The sequence below is a fragment of the Podarcis bocagei genome, assembly GCF_964188305.1.
Source record: "Podarcis bocagei genome assembly, chromosome: 8".
Classification (NCBI taxonomy): domain Eukaryota; kingdom Metazoa; phylum Chordata; class Lepidosauria; order Squamata; family Lacertidae; genus Podarcis; species Podarcis bocagei.
Window position 1 is genome coordinate 32,329,405 of NC_138133.1, and position 19,236 is coordinate 32,348,640.

The 19,236-nt window shown below is 39.2% G+C and overlaps 1 protein-coding gene across 4 annotated transcripts in view; it reads left to right on the forward strand.

Annotated features, from left to right (window-relative positions):
- The window catches only part of CDKAL1 (CDKAL1 threonylcarbamoyladenosine tRNA methylthiotransferase), a 239,059-nt gene that overhangs the window by 141,407 nt on the left and 78,416 nt on the right, over positions 1-19,236 (forward strand). For all 4 annotated transcript variants that reach the window (XM_081206418.1, XM_081206417.1, XM_081206419.1 and 1 more), the window contains one exon: positions 16,374-16,540. In XM_081206418.1, the coding sequence (XP_081062544.1) occupies positions 16,374-16,540 (167 nt within the window). The remainder of the gene's footprint in view (positions 1-16,373; positions 16,541-19,236) is intronic.

The following is a 19,236-nucleotide window of genomic DNA, read 5'->3' on the forward strand; positions in this document are numbered from 1 at the left end:
GGACCTTCGGAAAGGAGTAGCAGGAGCTTGGCCACCTCCTTCGTTTGGCCTCAACCCGGTTCCACCTCCAGATAAAGAAGACAAAGGAGACACCCCTACTGGTAAATAAATTGATCCAGGATGTCTCTGCAGCTTCTTAGTTGGAATATTCATGGCGCAAACTCTCCCGAGAAAAGGAAAAAAATCTTTCATATATTGAGAAAAGAACAACTGGACGTCATCTGCCTTCAAGAAACACATGTGACTAGGCTCCACAGGAGAGTGCTAATTAATAAGAGACTAGGCCAAGAATTTATTTCATCAGACAAGGTTAAAAAAAGAGGAGTAGTGATTTATGCAAAGGAGAGCCTAGCACCAAAATTGGTTTTTAAAGATGAACAAGGAAGAATTCTGGCGATTGAAATACAATCACAAGGAGAAAATTTTTTGATAGTTGGAATATATGCACCAAACGATGGGAAATCGGAATTTTATAAGAGGCTGCATGAGATAATGCTGGACCACATTGACTATACCAACATCATCCTGATGGGAGATATGAATGGGGTAGTCTCCACGTACATGGATAAGTCACAAAACCAAAATTTGAACAAAGACGGCAGACTTCCAAAGACTTTTTTTGAACTGACAGACAATATGGACTTGATTGACATCTGGAGGACAAAGAACCCTCTAGGTAAGGAGGGAACATTCTTTTCTGAGGCCCACCTATCTTGGACAAGAATCGACCAAATCTGGATATCTAGAGGACTGGCACCTAAGACAAGAAAAATAGAGATCTGCCCCAAAACTTGCTCCGACCATAATGCTTTGAAAATGGACTTGAGACTCACACCAGCTGGATCCTTCAGATGGAGAATGAATGACCACTTGTTTAGAGATCAGGAGATCGTGAAGAAGGCCCAAAAAACGTTGAAAGACTATTTTGAAATAAATTTGAATACCTCGGTGGAAAAGAAAATAATCTGGGACGCGAGTAAAGCTGTTATGAGAGGGTTCCTGATACAACAGAACACTATTAAGAAAAAACTCTGGAATGGTAAAAAGGACAAGATTTTGGACAAAATAAGAGATGGAGAGAAAAAGCTGAGACTAAATCCAAAATCAAAAGAAGTTTTAAGAGAAATAAAATTCTACCAAACACAATATACGAAATTGATAAACCAAGAAATTGAATGGAAAATTAAACAGATGAAACAAAGATCATTTGAATCGGCAAACAAATGTGGGAAGCTGCTGGCATGGCAGCTGAAAAAGAGACAAAAATTGAACTTTGTTACCAATCTGGAGGTCGAAGGTGAATGTATTCAGAAACCAGAAGAGATTAGAAAGTGTTTCCAGAGATACTTTAAAAAACTCTATACCCAAGGACCCCAAGCAGAGATAGAAATAAATAACTTCTTAAAAAGTCATGGCCTTCAAAAGCTAACACAAGACAAACAAACAGCCCTGAACTATAAAATAACACAACAGGAAATTGAAAGTGCCATTCAGAACATGCAAACAGGCAAATCCCCAGGCCCAGACGGACTTACCTCCAAATACTATAAGACACTGAAGGAATATTTGATACAGCCACTAATGGAGGTATGTAATCAGATTTTGGAAGGGAAGGGGGCACCAGAATCGTGGAAAGAGGCATTCATCACCCTGATACCAAAATTGGAAACTGAAAAGACTCAACTTAAGAATTATCACCCCATCTCACTCCTAAATGTGGATTACAAAATTTTTGCTGATATTTTAGCAAACAGACTGAAAAAAGTTTTGAATGAAGTAATTCATAAGGACCAAGCAGGCTTTCTCCCTGGTAGACATTTGTCTGATAACACTAGGAACATTATTGATGTCTTGGAGTTACTACAGACAAATATGAATACGAAAGCAGCTTTGATTTTTATAGACGCGGAGAAGGCCTTTGACAATATATCTTGGAAATTTATGAAGAAAAATTTGGAAGGGATGGGAGTGGGAAGGGCGTTTCAAAATGGCATCGAAGCAATCTATTCAGAACAAAAGGCTAAATTGATAGTAAACAGTGTGGTGACAGAGGAGTTTAAAATTGAAAAAGGGACACGACAGGGGTGCCCCCTATCACCCTTGTTATTTATTTCTGTCCTGGAGGTGTTGCTGAATTTGATTAGGAGGGATCAGCTGGTGGAAGGAGTACAGGTCGGAGAAAAACAATACAAATTGAAGGCCTTTGCAGATGACTTGGTTTTGACATTACAGGAGCCAGAAGCCAGCACAAAAAGAGCTTTAGAACTAATCTCTGAGTTTGGTCGGGTGGCGGGATTCAAGTTGAACAAACAAAAAACTAAGGTTTTGGCAAAAAACTTGACACCTTCAGAAATAGACGGGTTCCAGAAGGAAACAGAATTAAATGTGGTTACAAAAGTGAAATACCTGGGGGTTAACTTGACTGGGAGAAATTTGAATCTATTTAAAGATAATTATGAAAAATGCTGGTCGGAAATTAAAAAGGACTTAGAAACTTGGTCAAGACTGAAACTTTCCTTGTTGGGAAGAATTGCAGCAGTTAAGATGAATGTATTGCCAAGAATGTTGTTTCTGTTTCAAACCCTCCAGATCGTGGACAGAGTGGAATGTTTTGGAAAGTGGCAGAGGGATATCATGAAGTTTGTCTGGCAGGGCAAAAAGCCCCGAATAAAATTTAAGATACTAACAGATGCAAAGGAAAGAGGGGGGTTTGCCCTGCCGGACTTAAGATTGTATTATGAAGCTGCATCCTTCTGCTGGATGAAGGATTGGTTTCTGTTAGAAAACACTGATGTCCTAGATCTGGAAGGGCATAGTAATGCTTTTGGGTGGCATGCATATTTGTGGTACGACAAGGTAAAGCTTCATAAACTGTTTAAAAACCATATTGTCAGGAAAGCTCTATTCATTGTCTGGACTAAATATAAGGACTTACTTGAAAGTAAGACCCCGAGGTGGTTATCACCGACGGAGGCTAAAGCCATTAAACTATGTAACATGGGGAGTGGCTGGGCAAAATACTGTGAGTTAATTGAAAGAGATGGTGATACTTGGAGGTTGCAGAGCTTTGAAAAATTGAAGGGAAAAGTGCGAGACTGGTTTCATTATGCCCAAATTCTAGAGGTGTTTAAAAAGGATAAAAAAATTGGTTTCCAGGTGGAAAAATCAAAACTAGAGACAGAACTACTTGAACCTAAGACGAAAGTGCTTTCAAGAATGTATAACTTGTTGCTTAAATGGAATACTCAAGACGAGACAGTTAAATCAGCTATGATAAAATGGGCTCAGGACATTGGGTACAACATTATGTTTGAAGACTGGGAAAGGTTATGGACCACCGGTATGAAATTCACGGCATGTAGTGCCTTAAAAGAAAACATTATGAAAATGGTATACAGGTGGTACATGACCCCAGTCAAACTTGCAAAGATATACCATCGGTCTGACAATAAATGTTGGAAATGTAAGGAGGCTGAAGGAACATTCTTTCACCTCTGGTGGACATGCCCGAGGGTGAAGGCTTTTTGGGAAATGATTTATAATGAGTTGAAAAAGGTGTTTAGGTACACCTTTCACAAGAAACCAGAGGCCTTCCTCCTGGGCATTGTGGGCCAGAGAGTGTCAAAGAAAGATAGAACTTTCTTTTTATATGCAACTACAGCAGCAAGAATCCTTATAGCTAAACATTGGAAGGCACAGGAGTTACCCACGCTGGAAGAGTGGCATTCGCAGCTGATGGACTACATGGAATTAGCCGAAATGACAGGCAGAATCCGAGATCTGGGAGAAGAGGAAGTGGAAGAGGACTGGAAAAAATTTAAGGACTATTTACAAAAACACTATAAGTTATATGAATGTTGAGAATTTGCTAAGCCTTTGGAAAAAACATGCTTCAGTATTGAGATTGGTAAATGATGGAAACCAAGTTATGATCTAGAAAAGTATAAATTGCAGACTATATAACCAAATGAAAACACAAAAACATATGAAATAAGGTACTAATTTGCTGTTTATTTTTATTGTAAAGAAAGCAGGGGATGGAGGACGTGGGGAAGTCCGGTTGATCATGAAAATTGATGTGAAAAAGTGAACTTTCTTTTATAATTTCTTCTTTCTTTCTGTAAAACCGCTTTTGTTGTGTTACTGACGATGTATTCCGACCTTGGAAAAAAAGCAATAAAAAAATTATTATAAAAAAAATAAAAAAAATAAACCACCCTTCATGCACTCAGGATCCCAAGGTAGTTTACAATATACTGATTGAAACACCAACAATAAAAACCAATTCAAACAAGATAAAACAACAACAAAAAATTAATACACAGTGGCGTGTATTCACTCAATGTGGTAAGCCAGACTCACGGTGGGCCAGGTGAGAGCTTAACCACAAACTTTGGTTTGGCTCAGCATGTGCATGAATAACACAAAACAAAAACTACTGCAGAGGAACAAAGCTTCTTTTGAGCTCCTCTCCAGAAGCCAGCACTTTTGCCTGGTCCCAATAAGCCATAGTTTAGATAATTGTGCCATGAAAACCAGGCCAGTATAAATACAGTAGCAGTTAAGTTTAGGATTGCACTGTTTAAAAATCCTAATTCTGGAGATTTATTAGAAATAGCTTTAAAAGTCTGCTTTCAAACCAGCAGACACAAATATATTCCATGAAGTAAAAGTATTGTTGGGCCTTGATTGAAAAGGCAATAAATGGATTCACAGTATATTTACTAAGCTAATAGTTTTTCATATTTTAAGTCTCTCAAAGTTTTCAATTTGTGAAAAATGGATAATAATATAACCATGTTCAAAATAGCAGATGCAGTTCCCTGTTTACTTAGATTAATTCACAGTGACTAGAAGTCTCTCTGGAATATCTTTTCCTAAAAGCAAATTGACAAAAATCCAGCTCTTCAAATAGGATTTTTTAAAAGAACTCCTTTGTTCAAAAGTCAAATGTATATATGCTTGAGGTTTAAATTTTTTAAGGAATATATTCTAAAGTGTCTTTAGAATATAAGCCATTTCATAATTATTAAAATATTCAATAGCGCAAGACTCCTATGAAGATTTAATTCCACAAGTTTTTCCTTTGCTTCTGAAGTAGCATTTACTAGCTGTGTTCAGATGAAACACTAAACCAGTGGTAGCCAACATGGTGCCCTGCAGACATTTTGCACTACAACTCCCATAAGCCCTAGCCAGCATGGTCAATGTTCAGGGATGGTGTGAATTGCAGTCCATATCATTTGGAGGGTATTTTGTTGGCTATCCCTGCTCTAACCTATGGTATATCACCATGAGAATAAGCTGCAGCAAACCTCAGGTTTGCACACCCTAAGCTGCTGGCCATAGTTAGCTTCAACAAGCTAGTTTCATAAACTCTGGTTCAGTGTTTGAAAGCAGTGGTGATAAAAGACTACACTATGCAAGGAGGGAACTGCAGCCCAAGGTAGGAAAAGAGGTGATACTAGCTATTTTAAATGAATTCAAATCTCCAGGCCTCATGAGCTGTACCCAAGGGTACTAAAGCAGTTTGTGAATGTAATCTTAGAGCCTTTATCTATAACCTTTGAGAATTTTTGGAGAACAGGTGAGGTCCTTGCAGACTAGAGGCGGGCAAATATTATCCCTATCTTTAAAAGGGGAGGGAAAGAAGACCCAGGTAACTTGTACTGCCCGGTGAGTTTGACATCAACACCAGGAAGGGTCCTAGAACAGATTTAAACAGCCAGCCTGTAAGCACTTAGAAAAGGATGCTGTGATTACTAAGACTCAGGTGGGTTTCTCAGAAACAAGTCATGCCAGATTAATCTCATTTCTTTTGTTGATAGCTTGGTGGATCAGGGGAATGCTGTGGACATAGTGTATCTTTACGTCAGCAAGGCTTTTGACAAAGTCCTGTAAAATGTGGACTGGATGAGGTAACTGTTAGGTGGATTTGTAGCTGGTTGACTGACCAAACACAAAGAATGCTCATTAATGGTTCCTTGTAATGCTGGGAAAAGGTGGCAAGTTGGGTGCCACATGGTTCTGTCCTGGGCCTGTTATTGTTCAACGTCTTTATAAATGACTTGGATGAAGGAATTGAGGGGATGTTCATCAAATTTTCAGATGACACCTAACTGGAAGGGGCGGGGGGGAATGCTTCTGAAGACAGAATCAGGATTCAGGATAACCTTAACAGAGGACTGGGCCCAAACTAACAAAATGAATTTCAACAGGGGCAAATATAAGGTTATACACTTAGGTAGGAAGAATCATATGCACAAATAAAAGATGGGGGACACCTGGCTTGCAAGTAGTACATGTGGAAAGAATCTGGGGGTTTTAGTAGATCTCTAGCTTAACATGAGTCAACAGTGTGATGTAACAGCAGAAAAACTAATGCTTCTAAACTGCATGAACAGAAGTATAGTGTCCAAATCAAGGGAATTTATAGTCCTGCTCTACTCTGCCTTGGTCAGACCACATCTAGAGTACTGTGTCCAGTTCTGGTCACCACAATTTAAGAAGGATATTGACAAGCTGGTTTTGTTGGAAGATAAATCGGGCTTGAAGAAAATTCTTCTGCCTTAATTTATGTTTTTCTATCCTTTTTCCAATTTTATGATTTATTTTTCTTTACATGCTTCATTTCTTCTTCCTTCTGGTTCCCTTCTCTATGTAATAAGCATGTTGTGTCCAGGGACACAGTTTGATGATCAAAGACAAAAACTGCATTTTCCATTTTGCTATTATTTCCCTTTTTGAGTGTGTTTAATTATGTCTTTTTTTTAAACAGGATGGGGTCGAACTTCAGACAATTCAAGACCTTTTAAGCTATTTTTTTCTAATTCCCACAAGAGTAATTAATACCTTCAATAACTCTCAAGTAGAACCTTTCTTGCCACAGACATTTCAAGAGATAAAGAATAAGTTTAACATACCTCATTTTTCTTTTTTCTACTTTTAATAAAAGGTTAGAAGGGAGTTGTATAGTAGATCACACTTAAAATGTAACTTGAAATAGTCTGAATTCATTGACTGTGAAACCATCTTACAACCTCTTCATTCATGTCAAAGATTTGAGCAGCATTTTTTTTAAAAGTTGTAAAACTCATATTAGAACTATACATTATGAGTCAGATATGGAGGGGGCATCATTGCTAATATAGGAGTTGGATGCTTAACCCCACCCACCAATACTCTATTTCAATGCCCCAAGCTCTTTTGAACCTTCTGTTCTTCGTCCCCACCAAGACTGAATATATCCAAGACTGAATATTAGATTACTAGCTTACTGTGTTTTAACACAGAAGAATCCATAGGCTCTGAAAAAGTGTAAGCTCCCTCACAGTGTCAGTTCTCTCCACTAATGTCCCCATCCCTGAATGTGTTTTTTTGTGTTAACTCCACCTATATTTTTAATATGCAAATTAAAGCAAGGTGTTTGAAAGACTGTGGTAGTAACAAATAGTTTTCTCTATCATAAACTAATACTCTGACAGTTGTTTGACTTACGTTGTGATTGAATGTTGGTTTTCAAGGCTAATATCCATCTATTCAAATGCTAGTTGACAGCATTGACTACAGTCCTCAACTCTCTAGGAATAAATGTCATGGCAATAAGTAGGACTTATTCACAAGGAAATATGTATCAGCTATGGATGTATGTATTCCCAATCGAAGCAGTTTTTTAAAAAGTAATTAATTTTTTAAAGCACGAATAAGTCTATATTTACATGAATAGTGTGTAATGATAATTTGGTATTACATAAATGTGAAACCCCATTTCATCTGTTTCCATGAAAACAAGTTTTTTAAACTGCTTGTAGCTCTTATTTAGTACTAAATAGTTTAATCATCCCTATATCCTGCTGTGTTCATGATACTGTTAAGATTGCCTGTAATTCTGAAAAATATGTGTCTGATGTTTTAGCTACAATAATACTGTACATTTGAGTATGTTTTGGTATCTTGCCCATCAATACTAAATGGTTATTCTGTTATGCTACATATGCCTCTCAAGCCATCAAATGCATTCTAGTCTTACACATGTAATGGTTTGCAACTATGTTACTGTTGCTTTTTAATGGTACATAGTCAGACATTCTACACCAATCAGTGTGAGATGTGTCATGATTTTATTTGACTTTTTAGGGTTTTTTAAAAACCATTTTATGGTCCCTCTTTCAGGTTTAAAAGACCTGCCTTAAATCAGTCTACCATACCTGGTGCCCTCCTGATGCTTTTGGACTACAACATTCATCAGCCTCAGTCAGCTGGGACTGACAGAACTGGAGTTCAAAATATTTGGAAGGCATTAAGCTGGGGAAGGCTGTCTTACTAATAAAATGGCAATGGCACCCACCTGAGAGGTGCTGGAACTGACTTCTGGTGAGTTCCAATTTGGGGGGGGAGCCCTGAATGTGCATAACATAAGCCAGGGTTTCTGAAATAGTAAGCCTGGATTCACCTGCAAGAATATCTGTACAGGAAAATATGAGCGGGAAACAAGCTTTTGATGTACAGTGGTACCTCGGGTTACAGACGCTTCAGGTTACAGACTCTGCTAACCCAGAAATAGTACCTGGGGTTAAGAACTTTACCTCAGGATGAGAACAGAAATCGCACGCCAGTGGTGCAGCGGCAGCGGGAGGCCCCATTAGCTAAAGTGGTGCTTCAGGTTAAGAACAGTTTCAGGTTAAGAACAGACCTCCAGAACCAATGAAGTTCTTAACCCTAGGTACCACTGTACTCCTATCTATTTTGATAGTGCTGATACCACCTGGGGATGGGGCATTCTTGGTCAAGCAGCTCTTCCTTCTCAAGAAGGAGAGGGTAGACATTTTATCTTGAACCTGCAAGAGGTGAATGTCTTCCTGAAAATTAAGCTTGGTTTCTCTATTGTAGTGAAAGAAGTTAGCCATCTTGTAGAGTCATTGAGTGAGGCAGGGAGAATGCCATAGGGAATATTCTAAATCCAAAGTATTTAGACCTGGTCTTCCTGAAGTGGAGCAGTACAAAGAATTATGTTAGGGAACAAAAGAGAGCTAGATAGGCATTGGCAAAGTACTATTTTAGGCACATCCAAAGGCTAGGGCATGCCTAGGAAGAATTTTTCCCTTTGAATAGTTTGCCTTGAAGTTTGTATGTTATCCTGTCGCTAATGATTTTTATAGTGCTGCTTTTACTGATACTTGTTTGTTTTAGTGTAATAATACTAAATCTTTGTACATGCATGTGTGAATGGGGAAAGGAAAATCAAGCCCTCTCCTCTTCATGTCTAGTCCATTTGAAATGTTGCATTTTCTGATCCATTATTCAACTTTTGCTGCAGCCTTAGAGTGGCCTGAGACTCCAATCTATCATCGTGATATATGACATAAATAAGTCTCTCTCACCCTTGCTCCACTTTTTTAAGTGTATGCATATTATAGATGGTACTGCTTAAAACAACAATGAAGACTTCTATGTCTGTCTGGGTTTCCTTTAGGGTCTGTTTTTGTTAGTAAAGTGTTGCTATCATACTGTTTGCAGTGATCAAGTGAGCCATTATAGATCCCCCTCCACTCTACTGAAGGTCCATCACTGCAAACTGTGAGACAAGGCTCTTAGTTTATACTTTGCTAGGCCACAAAAGCAGAAGTCCCTATAGGGGTAGAATGACCTCTTTTATAAGCAAATACAATAGTTTGCATTGTAAGGGAAAAGAAACAGGCTATGCTCCATTTATCATTTAATGATCCCACAGACCTATCTACTGAAGAAGAGAGAGCGAGAGCATACTTTTTAAAAAGGGCACTGCCTATATTTAAAATACCCTTTCTTTTACAATTAGTTTCTTCAGTCACAGAATACAGTGGTGCCTCGCAAGACGAAATTAATTCGTTCCACGAGTTTTGTCGTCTTGCGATTTTTTTTCATCTTGCGAAGCACAGTGTCGGGAAAGCTTTGGAAAAGCTTCAAAAATCACCAAAGTCTTTAAAAACCTCAAAAAAGGCTACCACACCGCGTTCTATGAGTTGCTCCTTGAAGTCAAGTCGCAACTGTATTAACGGTGTTAAGAAAAAGGAAACAAACTTGCAAGACGTTTCCGTCTTGCGAAGCAGGCCCATAGGGAAAATCGTCTTGCGAAGCAGCTCAAAAAACAAAAAACCCTTTCGTCTTGCGAGTTTTTTGTCTTGTGAGGCATTCGTCTTGCGAGGTACCACTGTATGTTGTTTTCATGCATTATTCAGGCTTTTCTACTTTTTAGATAGTTTTCCAGTCTCTCTAAGAGGAGATAGGATTTGTTTTATTTTTATTTTTCAAAAAGTCAAATGACTTGCTTGTGATTCACATGTAGATATTGAACAGGATCTAGCTTAAGTCATTTGCACCTAAAAATCATTGGGTCATGAATAATTTTTGAGACTGATTTCTGTGAGACCCAAGTGTGACTTAGGTTGGATCCAGCACATTGACCTAATTCAAACATTATTGCATTAATAAGCTGCGGTATGCAGTCCCTTTGCCCCTCTCTTTATGGCACTAGCAATCAAACCAGGAAGTGTCTAGGAAACCAGGAAAAAGCCAGGATGTTAACCACCATTTGAAGTTTGTTTAATATTCTGGCATCTTCTGATCCTGGTGATCATTGTTTTCCATTGTGGACAAAAGGAGAAACTATGGTTAATTAGCAACTTCATGGCTTGATGAAAGCATTTACTGAAAGCAGTGTAGGGGCTGTATTCATGGGCAATTGGCTTGTTTATCTCTGCTTATTAAGTTGAAACATAATAAGCCATTTTGTCCACACCTGTCCAACCTTCCTTTGTTTTGGCCAGATCTCTGCTTCTTCTCATTCTCAAGTCCTGTCCATTCTTCCCTTTGTATGCTTGCCCATCTTCTCTGACTCATATGTCCAACTATCAGTCTCTTGGCACTGATCTGCTTTGCTTCAAATAGTTGTCCTCTGGATCCATCATGTATTATTCCTCTGTTCTACTGATGCCAACAAAAGCAATATGCCACCATTTATTAATAATGTGTTTAATATAGTTGTGGAGAGAGCCAAGCTATGTATTCATTTCTCCTAAATGCAAAGTGAAAGAGGGTGTACCCTCAACCCAGCTAAACAGTGGTCTCCCTGCGTCTACAGTTTACGATTTTAGTTTATTTTTTATGGATAGACATTTTAATGAAGCGTGAGGCAAGGAGGGTCCTATTTGGGACTGAGTCAGTCTTACTACCCCACTTCAGAGGGAGGAGAAAAATAATTTTGTAATTCAGATTGTAGGTCCACAGTGAGCTCAGTATTCAGACTAATCTCTTAGGAATTAGCATCCTACTTGATGGACCAGGTTTCTGAGTTTGATAGGGAGAAATAAGTTTCACAATGAATTTTTAAAAATGATCTAAAGTAGGAAAATGCTGTGCCTAGTTGAATCCAAAGGAAAGGAATGCAAATCAGCCTCTTAACTGCACAGAGAACAGTGTAATTATCTTGGAAAGGTGTAATATTCCTACATGTGCATAGCTTTAAAGGGAAATGCAATATGATTTTATTCATGCATGTTATGTTGATTACACGAAATTAAATGCGACCATAACAGGTGTGTCAGAAGGAAGTGATCAGAAATGTCCTTCTGTCCCCCACTGCACCCCCATTTTTCACTTTGTTTATGTTTTTTAAAATCTATTTTAAGACACTGTTTGGGCTGAAGGGATAGACCACTATGAAACAGAAAAGTAAAATTGCTCCTCCAGCCCTTCTTCATCTTGTCTTTTTTTTTTTAAGTGAGCATGCTGTGTTTATTTTATTATTAGAAATTATGCAGCAAGTTTCTGCTTTTGGAAAATTAGCAGCTTCCACACTTTAGATCTGAAACATTTGCCAAATTTTGTTAAATTCCTAAAATAGGACCTGCTTAATTATTATGTTTTAGTTTAGGAGTATGCACTTAATTGAAAGCCAAATAATTTAGGTGGGGTAAGATTAACCTTAACAATGAGCTTCTGTTAGTTGGATTTGATTTCATAAGCTTTCCAGTCTATATCTGCCTTTTCCTTCTTCTTAGAGCTAATGTTGTGTCACTGATGAATTCTATGGGCATGAGCAGGAATGGCAATTTTGGATTAATTATCCTTGAGACTGCAGGCAATTTTTGACAAACACTTCAAAATCAGGCTTATCCTTGGCAGATGGTCTTCTTTAAAACGTGTTTGGTATGGTGGGGGAGAGTTCTGTGTTCTGGAGAACATGGCAGGCTGCCAAAATAATTCTCTGCTGGAAAAGGAAGGGCAAAGTGGCTGGGCAATTATTGATAAGAATATGAGGGTGAGGGTGAAGGTCAGAGCTAGGTTTCAGCCAAAGTAACATCATGCAGCAAACCACTCTGCAGTAGAATCCAGCCTGTTACCATTTCAAATGCTCATATGAAAGTTTCAAGGGACAAGTCAATGCTTTTTGGTGTTCTTTAGCCACTACAATTGCAACTTCACAGATTAGCTGTGGGCTTTGACAATGAAATTTTTCAGTTTCTACATTCATTTCATCAGCATCTATTTAGACACATTAATACTGATACGTATTTATTAGCTTATCAGAAGAAATGGAATAGAAATTCTGTGCTCAGAAATCACCAACTTTTCCCAGAGTGCAGTACCAGTGTCTCTATCACAAGTTGTAATGTAATGTAAGAATGAGAATGGCTTCAGATCAAGAATCTGTATTTTCTGGACATTAGTATGACCCATGAGAAATGGAAAGGCATTAGTTTTACTAGGAACTGCTCTTGTATTTTTTAAAAAATGAAGACATTCCATTGTATCCCATAGCCTGGGAAGGGGAGACTGTGGATGTAGAAGACTAAGTAAAAATATAGGAAAACATCTACAGATTAATATTTCAATCAGTACCATAGGTGCCGACTGCTAGGGACCAAGGCAGTTTTGACCCCCAAATTATTGGTGTTTGAATTCCAAATTATTGGTGATAAATTTTGAAAGGAGAGAGAACAGCCTACATCTACAGACTTTCTGTTGAGTCTGTTGATACCTTATGAAATCTGTGTGGCATGATGCTGGAAATCCCCTGAAAAATCCTTAAGGAATAATAACCCAGGAAATGGTGCCTGTGAAATAGTGATTACACTCATACTGAGTCAGTAGATAAGGAAGGCAGAAGTTAAACCTAGGAAGAAGTAGTTTTTTTTAGTGTGTCACAATTTTCTTGCATACATAGACAAGCCAACAGACTATAGATTTTCCCCAAATACTGTGGTATGTTCTTTTATTACTAATGTAGTATACTTTCAAATTGTAACCTTTTGCTGTTGATACAGTTATATAATGTTATGATTTGGTTTGTTGATTTTTATATCACAACGAAAAATAGTTAGCACACACCAGGGTGTACACAACCCACATCAAACTATTGCTGGCCTGTTTCCATATTGTACTATGCCAGGTGTGCAGTACTGTAGTCTTCCAACTCCCATCAGCCCTAGCTAGCATAGCCAGTGGTCCAGGGTGATGCGAAATGGAAGCCTAGGACATCCAGAGGGCCACAGCTTGGCAACTTCTGCACTAAATCATAGCTGAACTTCCTTTACATTGTTTGCTGTGGTGTCTGAATTGAACTAATGTTTTTGATATAAAAACAGGCTGGGTAGAGCGGAGATTCTTTAGAAGTTTGTATTTGTGCTTGGATGAATAATAGACTTTCCCTGTTATTTAACGCCCTGATGGTAGAGCGGTAAAGACAGTTATTCCTGTTGTTGCTAATTTACTGTTGCAGCTGCTTCCTCTTTATACGATTTAATTTTCAGCCCACCAGGGGGCTAATGATCCCCACCTATGCAGATTTCAGAGAAAGCTGTTCTTTTCCATGTGAATATTGTTTTCATTCCTATTCATGGTGACTATTTCTTTACACTCATCTGGCACCAGTAAAGCAGCATTCCAGAAACCCTCTTCACAGGTCAAAAATGTGGAACCATTTGACTGGGAAATTTATAATGAAGATTACTCTTCATTTTTAAAGCCTGCACATTGTTTTGATGAACACTTGCAACTGGAAAATAGTAGTTAATGTCCTGTTTATGTGATTTTCTTTATGAAATATTTTTGTATTGTTTGTTTAACTGGTGTTTGATGTATGTGCTTCCTCTCATATAGTTTATGTGACATTATTGATTAAAATGGAAAGTGAGATTTTCCATTGATTAAAATGGAAAGAGGGAAAGCTTATGGACTAACATCATGCCAGGGTTTGGACAGTCTTTCCTATCTTTCCTATAGTTTATGAAGCCAGGAACAAGTGCCAGCATTTTCCCAGCTCAGCTGGGCTATGCTGGTATAAACCCCCAGCTCTAGCTCAGCCAGAGAAACACTGGTCTAACTCAGTCATCCCACTCAGCTGAGACTGGCAGAACTGACACTGGCATAAGCCCTGAAAAATGAGCATAGTGGGGCAGGACTTAACGCTGGATCCTAACTCCAATCAGCTCAGTCATGTAACCTAGCAACATGGCAGAATGCACTCTGGCAAAAAAGGTGAAGTCAAACTCTATTTTAAAGGCTTGTCTTCCCTCTGCCAGGTTTAGGATGGCTCAGCCAACAGTAGACTTGCTCCTGGACAGAGTTTGGATATGGCGTACTTTATGCCGGTTTAATTTAAGGTGGTGTAAATTATTCTGTCTTTCCATATTTAGGATTTCTTCTTAAATAACATGGTGACCTCAATGGGGGCCTTTTTTCCACCGCTCATTCTGCATGGTGGTTTACAGAGTTTTATAACTAAAATAAGCTTGCAGTCTAACAGTCATTTCTTGTAAGGGAAGATATACCGTATTTTTCGCTCTATAAGACGCACCAGACCACAAGATGCACCTAGTTTTTGGAGGAGGAAAACAAGAAAAGAAATATTCTGAATCTCAGAGGCCAGAACAGCAAGAGGGATCACTACGCAGTGAAAGCAGCAATCCCTCTTGCTGTTCTGGCTTCTGGGATAGCTACGCAGCCTGCGTTCGCTCCATAAGACGCACACACATCCCCCCTTACTTTTTAGGAGGGAAAAAGTGAGTCTTATAGAGCAAAAAATACGGTAAATAATTTACCGTATTTTTCGCCCTATAGGACGCACCGGCCCATAGGACGCACCTAGATTTGGGGGGGGGGAATAAAGGGGAAAAAATTATTTCCCCCTCCCCCAGGCGCGGAGGCCCCAGAACAGGACCCAGAGCGATGCCGAAGCTGCGTGCAGCTTTGGCATGGCTCTGGGAGCTTGCAGGGCTGGAGGAGGGGGAAGCCCTCCGCCAGCCTTCTAACCAAGTCGGGGGACAGCGGGAAAGGCGCGCTGCGCCTCCCGCTTCACCCAAGTTTGCGGGGCTGGTGACGGGGAGGAGCAGGCTTCTCCCCCCGCCAGCCTTCTAACCAAGTCGGGGGATAGTGGGAAAGACACGCTGCGCCTCCCGCTGTCCCCCAGTTTGCGGGGCTGGCGACGGGGAGGAGCAGGCTTCTCCCCCCCGCCAGCATTCCAACCAAGTCGGGGGACAGCGGGAAAGGCGCGCTGCGCCTCCCCGCTGTCCCCCGAGCTTGTGGGTCTGGCGGTGGGGCTCTCCAGGCTTCAGTGAAGGCCTGCATTCGCCCCATAGGACGCACACACATTTCCCCTTCATTTTTGGAGGGGGGAAAGTGCGTCCTATAGGGCGAAAAATACGGTATGTTCAAGAATCATATTCTTTTAAGCTGCAAGTAAAATAATATGATTTCCTGCAACCTCAGTCATACATGAGCTGCTTGAAGAAGCATTTTCTTGAGGTGAATATTTCTCCATATCATACTGACTGGTTGTTGTTGTTTTTAAAGTAGTCAAGTTTAATATAGCCTTGTAAATACCATGTAAAGGTTTTGGTTTGTAACAGTTGCTTCCCTATAAGGGATGATCAGTATAGTCAGCAGTTTGGCCTGTTTGAGACTTAGCTACTTTGCCTTTTACAGGCTGTTAACTAGGCAGTAAGTCAGCTAACTGTTAGCAGTTTGACCAGCACTATATAGTACTTGCTCATGGTTTAATAAGCCAGAAAGTCTTAGTGATAGAAGTGCAATCTTACTCCTGTCTGAGTTGCATTAAAAAGGCGTCTCACATTAGTCACTGGCTGTGAATGTTAATCACTCCAAAGCAATAATTTACAGCATTGTTGTAGCACTCTGATGCTCATAAAATGAACTCAGTAATCCACTACTACCCAAGGGATATACCTCTCTTTCTTTGCAATTGAATGACCAGACTGGCGGCATAATAGTTTAGTTTATGAAATAGTGCATTAAAAAGAGTGAGCAGCTGTATGATCAAATAACAAGCTCAAAAGCAGATTTGTTAATTATCTTGCTCTTTCTCTTATTGACAGAAGGGGTATGCGAGATATGGCTGACCAGTGAAGACACAGGGGCTTACGGAAGAGACATTGGCACAGACCTCCCTACTCTCCTATGGAAGCTGGTTGAAGTAATCCCTGAAGGAGCAATGCTAAGACTTGGCATGACGAACCCTCCCTATATTTTAGAGCATCTGGAGGTAACTTTTAAAAGGGGAATCACTGGTGACTGAACAAGCTGATTTTGCACCCTGTGTGAAATAAAGTCTTACGGCGACAAGTATTATCTGTAGCGAAAACTGGGATTATGTCATGACTAAATTTACTTCATTAAACCCAAGGCAGGATAACATCAGGAGTCAATTTGTCTAGTGTAAATGCACAGAAATTAAACTTCAAATGTTCAACTTTTAAATGTGGACCCCTATGGAAGTAGTTGTTCACCAGCAAATTATCAAGCAATATATACTACATGAAAGATAAAATACATTTCGTAATCAAACTTTGACTCACACACTCCTTGCTTTGCAGAGGTAGCATTCTTGCTGTGTACAAGCAGATCAAAGCTATCTCTCCCATATGTTTTTTTAAAGAATTAGACCTAAGCATCCAGGATTAGATTCCTTGGTTAAGATCTATACTCTGCAGTTCTGAATAGTCTACAGTTATTGTGAACTATTCATTGGGATTTAAAAGACATGTAATAACCAGCGCTAATGTTGACCTTGTATGAGTTATCATAAGCAAGAACATACCTTAGAATATTTTGCTTTTTCTTTATCTATGCTATTTTAACTCCCCCCCCCCCAACAAAAAATAATTACTAAGGGTTTTTGTGTGGGTGTGAGATGCTTGGAGGTGCTTATCAGAATTAGTTAGCATAATTTAATTCTGTGTCATACAGTAGCAGCACCATATGTGGACTTTAGCCCTTTGTTCTTGAACCTTTAGATCTCAAGCAATATTTTTTAAAGGTTTAAGAGGCTTTTTTGGCACTTTTATAAATATAGTGAAATATTTGGTTTGGTGTTCGTACAGATAATGCTGTATTTTTATTTTTATTTTTATTTTATTTCAAGTACCATGCAGGTTTGATCAGTGAATTTGTGTAAAAGCTTCCAAATATTTTTGATAATTCTACCACATCATTTTGGGGTTGTTGTTTTTTACTGCCATGTGATTTAGTCTGTCTATTTTCTTCCAGTCTGGGGAGTAGTGCTTCAAAGTTGAACTAGCGATCACAGATGCCTTCCCCATCTGGCCTTTAGGGCCAGTTGAAATTATAAATTCCTCAGTGGTGTGCATTGTGTACAGGTTTAGAGGGAGGGAGAGTTGGAGGGGTGGTGACTACTTCTGAAATCGTCATTCTTAACCAGAACAACCTTTGCTTTTGTTTCAAGTAGTGGTGATAAGAAAGAGGTACCTGGGTGATGATAAATATATAAAGCAATGGAGTGAATTCTTGACATTAATTGCATGCTGTGATGATAGGGTCCAAAATAACTAATAGCAGATTTCTGGCTCAGATGGGAAGTTATAACAGTTTGCCTTCATAGATGATTATCTCAAAATTATTTTAGAATTCTTTTGCCTATCAGATTATGAACAGAATTTGTACACTAGTATGTTTTTATGAAATAACATTGTCAAAGGAGCTCATACTTTCACAGAATTTTGTGTCGCAAGTGCGTTAAGGGCAACTTCAGTAATGGTTTTCTTCAGAGAAAACCCATCCTGTGTCACAAGCATGTGCCCACCCCTTTCCATGAGGAAAATGTAAACTAGAAGCTGTATGGTATTTGTGTTAATGCAGTACAGCTTGATACAGTCAAAGCTTGGTTGTCGAACGGCTCCGTTTTCGAACATTTTGGCTCCCGAACACCGAATACACCGAAGTAAATGCTCTGGTTTTTGAACGTTTTTTGGAAGCCGAACATCCAACATGGCTTCCACTTGAGTGCAAGAAGCTCTTGCAACCAATCAGAAGCCATGCCTTGGTTGCCGAATGTTTCGGAAGCCAAGGGGGCTTCCGGAACAGATTACGTTTGACAACTGAGGTTTGACTGTAAAAGCCTCCCCTATACAGCCTGGTTTAGTTTTTGTTTTGTCCTCATAGTGGTAAAAACATAAGATTGTATCCATCATGTGTCAAGTTTCCTTTCTGGAAAGCAACACGTGAACAGGATCTTACTTCTTTGTCATGTATATTTTAAATTCATCTACTTCTTTAAAGTCATCTACTTCTAGATGACACTGTACTTCTGGGGGTAAATATTGGATTTCACAGTTTGCTTCCGACAGCACGCAGAGAGATAATGTCACTACGTTCTTCAGTTCTTGCCAATGAGGAATTTGAATAGGAAACTCCCTGTATTTTTAAAGTTTAGCTCACTCTATTTTGCTTTGAACTCTAATATGGAGACAAACTTGCTCAGAACAGGTCATCTGCCTGGAATTGCCCAAAACAGTTTTCTTCGGAATTAAAGCTACCAGGAACTGAGTTTGTTGTATCAAAGAGAACCTGTAGTCTGCATAGCTTGAGCTTTTACTGAGTTAGTGTTCAGTTTGCATAGCATTTTGCTAATTAATTTACATAAGGCTGAGCATGTTTACAAAGTTCAGAAAACGTGATTTAGAGCACTTTGATTTTACCAGAGGAGCCCCTTTAGAACAAAGTAAGCCCTGCAGAACCTGAGGTGTTACATCAAAGCAAAATGCTTTTCAAGACCTCGAATTCTTTGCGAAGTATGGAAGATGAGCTTTCCTACATCTGAGCTGTTAAATAGCTCAGCCTAAGGTCTTGCAAGAAATCCTCAAGGCAAAGCTTAGCTCAGATTGCAGGATACAGTAGGCAGCTTATTCCTATTGTATAGCCACAATATGGAGTATTTTAAAT